This window comes from Silene latifolia, chromosome Y (assembly GCF_048544455.1).
Source record: "Silene latifolia isolate original U9 population chromosome Y, ASM4854445v1, whole genome shotgun sequence".
In the NCBI taxonomy this organism is placed as follows: Eukaryota; Viridiplantae; Streptophyta; class Magnoliopsida; order Caryophyllales; family Caryophyllaceae; genus Silene; species Silene latifolia.
Genome location: NC_133538.1, coordinates 401,718,799 through 401,727,051, shown reverse-complemented (window position 1 = coordinate 401,727,051; position 8,253 = coordinate 401,718,799). Strand labels below are relative to the sequence as shown.

The 8,253-nt window shown below is 40.0% G+C and overlaps 1 protein-coding gene across 1 annotated transcript; it reads left to right on the top strand.

Annotated features, from left to right (window-relative positions):
* Positions 1-791: 791 nt before the first annotated feature.
* LOC141632206 (uncharacterized) lies at positions 792-1,475 on the top strand. Its single transcript, XM_074444771.1, has one exon. The coding sequence runs from the start codon at positions 792-794 to the stop codon at positions 1,473-1,475; it is 684 nt and encodes a 227-aa protein (XP_074300872.1).
* The last annotated feature ends 6,778 nt before the right edge of the window (positions 1,476-8,253 follow it).

Below are 8,253 nucleotides of genomic sequence, written 5' to 3'. Positions count from 1 at the left end.
AGGTGGGTTCTCTTACTTAGTGAGTTTGACATAGAGATAAGAGAGAAAAAGGGAGTGGCAAATGTGGTGGCCGACCACCTAAGTCGACTACAACTTAATGATCAACAAATGCAACGAATGGGGGTAGTTGATGGGAGTTTGCCTCATGAATCTCTTTATAGTTTAAGGATGACGGAGCCATGGTATGCCAACTTGGTAAACTACATGGTGACTAAGAAGTTTCCAACTTCTTTATCATCAAGTCAAAGGAATAAGATCAAGGCCGATTCTCGATTCTACATATGGGATGACCCTTATCTATGGAAAATGTGTCAAGACCAAGTCATCCGAAGATGTGTGCCGGATGTAGAGATACCACCCATCCTTAGACATTGCCATGAATATGCTTGTGGAGGCCACTTTGGACCCCAAAGGACGGCCCGGAAAATTCTTGAAAGCGGGTTCTATTGGCCAAACATCTTTAAAGATGCTCACATCTTCACAAAGACTTGTGACAAGTGCCAACGGGTTGGAAACATATCAAGGAGAAACGAAATGCCTCAACAACCCATGCTATACTTGGAGGTCTTTGATGTGTGGGGGATAACTTCATGGGACCATTCCCCAAATCGGATGGCTATCTCTATATTCTTTTGGCGGTAGATTATGTTTCAAAGTGGGTTAAGGCCATACCAACTAGGAATGATGATGCAAGAACGGTCTCAAGTTTCATGCAAAGCCATATTTTCTCGAGGTTTGGCTATCCAAGGGCTTTGATAAGTGATCGGGGCACTCACTTTTGCAATCGGATTATGGAAGGGTTGTTAAAGAAATACGGGGTCGTGCACAAAGTCTCCACCGCTTACCACCCACAAACAAATGGGCAAGCGGAGGTATCCAATCGGGAGATCAAAAGTATCTTACAAAAAACAGTGAACCTTGATAGGAAGGATTGGAGTCAAAGGCTAAATGACGCTCTTTGGGCGTACCGCACCGCTTACAAGACACCAATTGGTATGTCCCCGTACCGACTCATTTATGGAAAGGCATGTCACCTTCCTTTGGAAGTGGAGCATAAAGCCTATTGGGCCATCAAATCTTTCAACCAAAACATAGAGGATGCGGGCCTCCATCGGAAGCTTCAACTTCAAGAAATTGAAGAAATCCGTCTTGACTCTTATGATAATGCCGCCATATACAAGGAGAAAGCTAGAATATGGCATGATCGAATGATAAGTCGGCGGGTTTTCAAGGAAAGGACCAAAGTTCTTGTCTTCCAAAATAGGCTAAAGTTGTTTTCCGGGAAGCTAAGATCAAAGTGGTTTGGGCCGTTCATTGTAAGAAAAGTCCACCCTCATGGGGCGGTCGAAGTCGAGAACCCAAGCATGGGAAAGATGATCAAAGTGAATGGACAACGACTTAAAGAATATCATGAAGGCATGGATCCACATTTGGTGGAAGAAGTCGATTTGGAAGACCCCATTTACCAAACATGATCAAGAGGAACACTAAGTCGAGCCATCGACGTTAAACATACGGCAACCTTTGTACATATCCTTTCTCTAGTGTAGAATTTACCACTTTCCATAAGTAGAATTTAAATTCATGTCATTTACAATTCCGTCATTTATATTATTGCCAATAAAATGCATTAAACATTCAATGAAGTTACTAACATTCTTTTAAGTAATGAAGGATTTTGGAAGTAATTTTTGAAGAGAATCATGGAACACGGATGGGAAATAATGAAGCAAAGGCATAGTCGGTTCAAGCATTAAAGGAAACACACCAAAAAGTGATCAAAAAGCCAAGGAAACAAAACACAAAAAAATTCGGAACAGGCCCTCACCGCAGCCTGCGGCACTCACCGGAGCTTGCGGCCCTCACCGCAGCCTGCGGCCCCCACTGGAGCCTGCAGTTTTGTCTGTTTTGTTTCTAAAGCTCAAGAAAAAAACCCGACTCATCCCTTTTCTTCCTCATTTGTGTCGACCAAAGGCAAGAGCAACAACAACTTTCCACCATCCACACTCCTCAAATATTCCTCCTAAATCACTTAAACTTTAAACAAGTCACCAATTCTTACCCCAATCTCTTCCTTTCCATCTTTAACAGCCTTTAATCTCTTCAAAATCACTCAAATTTCAGAATTTCCCCAATTTTGTTCAAGAACCCTAGAAAATCCGGGTACCAATTGAAGCTTCAAGAGGAAAATTTCAGGGTCAAGAAGGGGTTTACTAGCATCAATTAACAACAACAAGCAATAATTTGTGGAATTCGGGGAGGTATAACCACCAAACCAAACTTTCAATGCTTACTTGGTTATTAATTCGAAAATTAGCTTAGTTTAGTTAATTATTTGGATTATTGTTGTTATTTGTTGTTTATTGTCTTATTGGTAGTAAAACTTTTCTGGGTAAGGTTAGAGGAATCATCAAAACACCATTTACACTTTCCTTAAGTTAGTGCACTCAAGGTGTTTGTTGATTTGCCTCAAAGAGTGCAAAACAAATTTTGAGTGATTATTGTTGTTTGTAGTCTCTAAATTCCTTGTAGGAACAATGACAAGAACAAGAAAACCTACTTCTAGGAAAGGTAAGAGACGAGTGGTGGAGGAACCGGAGGAAGAAATTGAAGAGGGTAGTGAGGAAGAGTGTGAGGAGGTATACATGGGGTGGGAAAACATGACCGCCAAACACAAAAAAATTCAATACCGGCTAGTAGAGCCTAGACGCCATCCCCTTATTACCACCACTTTTCTTGATGACGACACTTTGGAGACCCTTGGGTTCATGGAAATTGCTAGGCCTATGATGAGGAAGGTTGGACTTGAGTACTACTTGACCGATGATGGTTGGCACGACACTTACCGTTCCTATGCTTATGAGTTCATTTCTACGGTATCCGAGGAGATTGTGCCGGAGAGTGGTGAGAAAGTTGTGAAATTCCGTTTGAACAAGAAGTGGCATACGGAGACCTATGACACCATTAGGGAAATACTTCATTTTTCCATGCCCCCTTCCGACATTGTTGTGGCCCCGGGTAGACTTGAGTATTTGTGGGAGGAACTAATGGGTACGAGAGTCACAAACAAAGATGACAAAGTTTCTCAAATAACCAATCCCGTCATCCATTTGTTAGGCCGTTTTCTCACCTCTCTTTTCACTTCCGTGGGTGAACCCACAAAAGTCAACCGAACCGTGAGGTCTTGGATTTATGCCATGTTCTTAGGAAGGAGTTGGATGCCCGGATTGGGCTAAGCTCTTCATTGATTCTTGCATCAAACATCGCACCAAGCAAGGGGGTGGAAAAATTAACCAAGGTGGGTTAATATCTTTCTTTGTGGATTACTATGATGGGGGTGTCCCCGACAATCAAAAGGTGAACAAGTGTGGGGGATTTAATGTGTACCATAGCATGGCTCTTGAGAAATACAAGATGTTCCACACTCTTAGTACAAGACCCTTGAGAGGAATATGGTTGGGAGCACATGAACAAGGCTACCTAATTCTCCCTAGGCCACCACGCTCCCCACTACCAAGCGGGAACATGGCACGTGATTTCTTTTGCCATCCCGATCCGGAGGCACCCAACTTGTTAGCTCAAAGTCAAAAAGGAAGAGAAGAAGAAAGAAGAGAAGGGGAACATGAGGTTCACCACCTTGAGAGTACTTCCCACCAAGCCCCCTTCTCTACTCACACCACCCATCAAGACACCCCTATGTATGAAGCGGGGGGAAGCTCTACCCCGGTTTCCCCTTGGCAACAAACTATGTATGACTACTTCAAAGATACAAGGGAGGTTTTTTCCACTATTAGTGGAAGGGTGGAAGAAAACCGGGCTTGGCAACAACAACAAACGCCAAGGCTTGAAAGTTTAGATCAATGGAGGGTGGCTAGCATGGAGCACCAAAGCTTGAGTGCGGAGGCCGAAAAGGCCCAAATGAAAATGCTTCAAGAGATGGCTAAAAGGCAAGATGAGGCCTATGCTTGGCAACAACAACAAGCCAAGTACATGGAAGAATAACAAGCCATGTGGAGGGCCCAAAATGCATGGCGAGATCAAGCAACTCAACAATTCGGGGTGCAAAATGAGAGGCACCACCAATATGTTGAAGACTCCTTTGAAGATGCTCAAGCTCAAGAGGATTCTCTTGGCCTCATCCGTGGCCTTTTCGGCATGACCCTTCACCAAAATGACCCCCAATTTCACCCAACCATCACCGAGCCACAAGTTGAGGAGGCCTATGAAATGGCCAAGAGAGTGAGGCAAGCAAGAGAAAGAAGGTGGAAGAACCAAGGCACCCATGATCAAGGGGGTGCCTCGGGTTCTCATTCTTGAAGAAAAAGTTTGTGACTCCTCCACATTGAGGACAATGTGGAATGTAAGTGTGGGGGAGGATTATGAATTGTAATATATGTAAACTTCTTGTTGTTTAATGCTAAACTAAAAAAAAAAAAAAAAAAACGAAAATCCCGGCTAGGTGAAAACCCACAAGGGTGGGCGCCTAGGCAAGATTGGGAAAGGTGGCCGAGGACGGGATGAAAACCCGAAAGGGCATTCCGGGCAAAATGAAGAAATGAGTTGCGAGCCACCATGAGAGGAAAGGAAAAGCTAAGGTGAAAACCCGAAAGGGCACCTTAGGCAAAATGAGGGATTTTCACAAAAAAAAAAAAAAAAAAAATTGAAAAATTGAAAATGCACCACCAAAAATATGGAGGGATAAGAAGGGAGTGATAAGGAGGGTCTTGGAAGGAGGCTAGATTAGGATTTAATTTCATTTTGAGTCACAAAACTTGTCCCAAATTGGTGGATTTTTGTTTTGGCTACTTTGGTTGTTGATTTGCATAGGAGTGTGGCCAACCAAGTAGCATGTTCATACTTTGCTTGGAGTGATAAGGGGGTGATATAAGTGGTGTAATAGGATGATTTAGGAGTTATTTAGCATACTTTGCTTCCACCTTGGGATAAGGTGAGAGTGGCCACCTCTTGTTGGTGATATAAGAAAGGTGGAGTTACGTAATGAGTCGGAGTTGGTGGTATGTTGTGTCTTTGTAAGAGGGAGTAATAAGGAGGGGGAGTGAGAGAAGAGAGTGTGTAAAACTTTGAGTCTAGATTTTTCGTTTCAATTGGTGGATTGTTTAAGAGGGAGTTATAAGAAGGTTGTAGCGAGGGAAGAGTGGTCAATTACACCTACACTAGTTCTTGGACTTCGGCAATTGCTTGTTTCGGGTTTTACTCGGGACGAGTAAAAGTCTAAGTGTGGGGATATTTGATAGCGTCAAATAGAGTCGAGTCAATTAAGTGTTGTTAGGTAATCTAAGTGGCCAAATGGAGTGGTTTGTCATTGAAATAAGGAAGTTTTGGTTTGATTGCTTGCTTGAGTTGGCTATGATTTATAGGATACAAAGGCGCGAAGTCAACTTAAAAAGTCAACCAAGGTCAAAGCCGAGCGGTCAACAAGTCAAGGTCGAGACAAGCTTCCAAAGTCCCGACCCAAGCTCAAAGGAACGGGATAGATTCATCGTTTAGAACCCTTTACCAACGGAACCAAGACAAAGGGGGATCAAGGTGATGACAAGCAAATGAGGAAAAATCATCAGGCCCCAACCGCAGCCTGCGGTCCACACCGGAGCATGCGGTTCCCGCCGGAGCCTGCGGTCCAGGCCGGAGCCTGCGGTTTGGTCTGTCTCGCGAAATTTAAGAACCATGTTTTGTGGAAGTTGAAGGCCCATCTCGGTCTTTAACCTAGAAAGGAGTGCAGCCATATATATACCAGGCCATGTTTTGAACTCTCCTATTATCATCTAATCTCCTAATTATTAGCAAATCACAAAAGACTTGTATGAGAAGAATATTTAGTATTTGGGTAAAAGTTGTAAGTTTTTGTTGGATTTTCATGTCAATCTTTCCACAACTCTTGGATTCATCCATGGTTATGGAAGGCTAGACCTTTTTCTTGGTGTAATTTGGTGAGACACTACTCTCCTTAAGTTTGTAAGAACCTCTTAATCTTTCCTCAATAATTATTACATGTTTCCTTGATTTCATTGTTTATGTTGGATGTTACTATGTTAGGAGTCATGAACCTTTCATGTTAATCATCTTACTATTGCAATCCTTGTAGCAAGCTTGCATCTTTATGAAGTTGGATTAAAGTTTGTATCTTTGTGAGTGGAACTTGTATGTTGCTCCTTGGGATAGTTGGATTAAGCCTCCTAAAGGATTAATCTTGGTACTTTTGTTTGGCTTTTGTTCTTAATGCTCTTCTATGCAAACCTTGTTGTGGTTTTCAATTGGGTGACCATATTAGTAGGACCAACTACTCTAGCTTAGGAGTAAGTAGTCATTATCTTACATTAGTAGTTGAGTAATTGTTGAGGGAAGGAAAAGAGAGGATCTTTATGCTTAGGAAGTAGTTTTTGAGCCTTGTTACACCAAGTCCTCTTTAATATTGAATTTTCTTACTCACCAAGTGTTTGTCATATTGCTTGTTAGAAAAGGATTGCAATTTTACTTTGTTGTCATGTTACCAATCAACTCAAAACCCCCCCTTTATCTATGTTCATCTATTGTTTGTCATTGTTGATAACCATTGTTTGTTTATACACTTGTCATTAGTATTCAATAGTTTACAATTCAAGTAATTAGCTTAAAAGACCTTCTCTTGGGATCGACCCTTACTTGCACTATATCGCTTTATCAATTGGAGTAATCTAGAGTATAGTTTGGTTTATAAATTGTTAATTTGGTAGCTTAATTCTAGTATTTAGCGACCTAGTATTTGGCTTGCCACGATGATTAAAGTTTTTTTTTTAATTATTATAGATGCATAAACATACTATATTGACCACCTATGTTCAATGTAATGTAACACCATTTTTACGGGTCTAACCATGCATATAACTAAGAAAATTTCCTTCAAATGACTATAGTATGAAACAAAAGTTTTCTCATATTCCCAAGATTTATAAACACTGAATGTAGCCATTACAATTATTACAAACTAAACTAATAAACGAGATAATGCAACTTTTGAAGCAACATTTTACACTTATATGCGCTGATGCATGCACTTCATAAATTTTGTTCAATCTCTTCTTTAATCTCTCACAATATAAACCTCTTCTTTCATCTCACACAACATTTTACAATTAAGTCATTAGCTTTATTTTATTCCCTTTTAACCTCTTAACTTCTTCATTATTTTTGATAGATTTGCATAAATGTCAATCTAAAGTCAGTTATTTAATTATAATGTCACTTCGTTAGTGTTTCAACTACTCATCATTGTTAACTTTATTTAGCCACTTCAAGAATTGCATAACAAAAAACAATCGATACTGTACTCCTACTTCAGGAGCACAACGATAAATATTGTTACTGAAGAAGGGATCGGGTTTGCTGTTAACGCAAGTGGAAATCAACGTCAAAGTTGCGATAGTTTATACATCTAACACAGCGATGAGGCCAAGATTTGAGTTTTGGTGACAAAATTTCAACACGGACAAACGGGTAATGATAACAAATCAATTACCCAGTTCTCGAGATGAATATGTCTCTCCCAACAACCCAAGTAGGACCGACCGAGACCCGAGTTTAGCGGGTCTTGCTGTGCTTGTAAAGGGAGAAAGTCGAAAACCGTTGATTACCTTTATTTTGAATACCTCTGATTGTCTCTGTGAAGGCTTGGTCTAAACATTCTGTCATTGATTCAGCGTAATCTTGCTATAAACGTTCTATCATTGATCATCGTATCTTAGGATGATTCATATGAAAAATGAGCTCAAATCCCATTATAAGCAAAAAAAGACGGGTAAATAGGAGCAAGAAAGCAGTTGCCATGAATAATGAAGGGAAAAATGTGGAGTACATTTTAGTTCCCACAAGAAACTTCATTCATTTGAATTAACCATTATTATACAATAAACTTCATTCGATTTTTCATGACATTGAAAAGGTCAAACGAGTTAACTATGTTAAATGTGTGGATATTATAGAAATTTGTATAACTTTTTGTTAAAAATATGGAGATTGACCATTATGGGATCATGGCAAACTTGGACTGAAATTTATAAATTTGCAACTTTAAGAAAAAAAGTGTTTAAAATTGAAGAATTAACATCATAATAAGAAGAAAACTAGAGATTTAAAATTCCGTAACAGTTAAATATAAAAGTGAAAATTATAAATTTGCAACTTTAAGAAAAAAAGTGTTTAAAATTGAAGAATTAACATCATAATAAGAAGTTTCTGCTTTATATATATGTATTGATT

Coding starts and splice junctions, on each gene's coding strand:
- LOC141632206 (XM_074444771.1), top strand. CDS start 792: ATGGAAGGGTTGTTAAAGAAATACGGGGTCGTGCACAAAGTCTCCACC.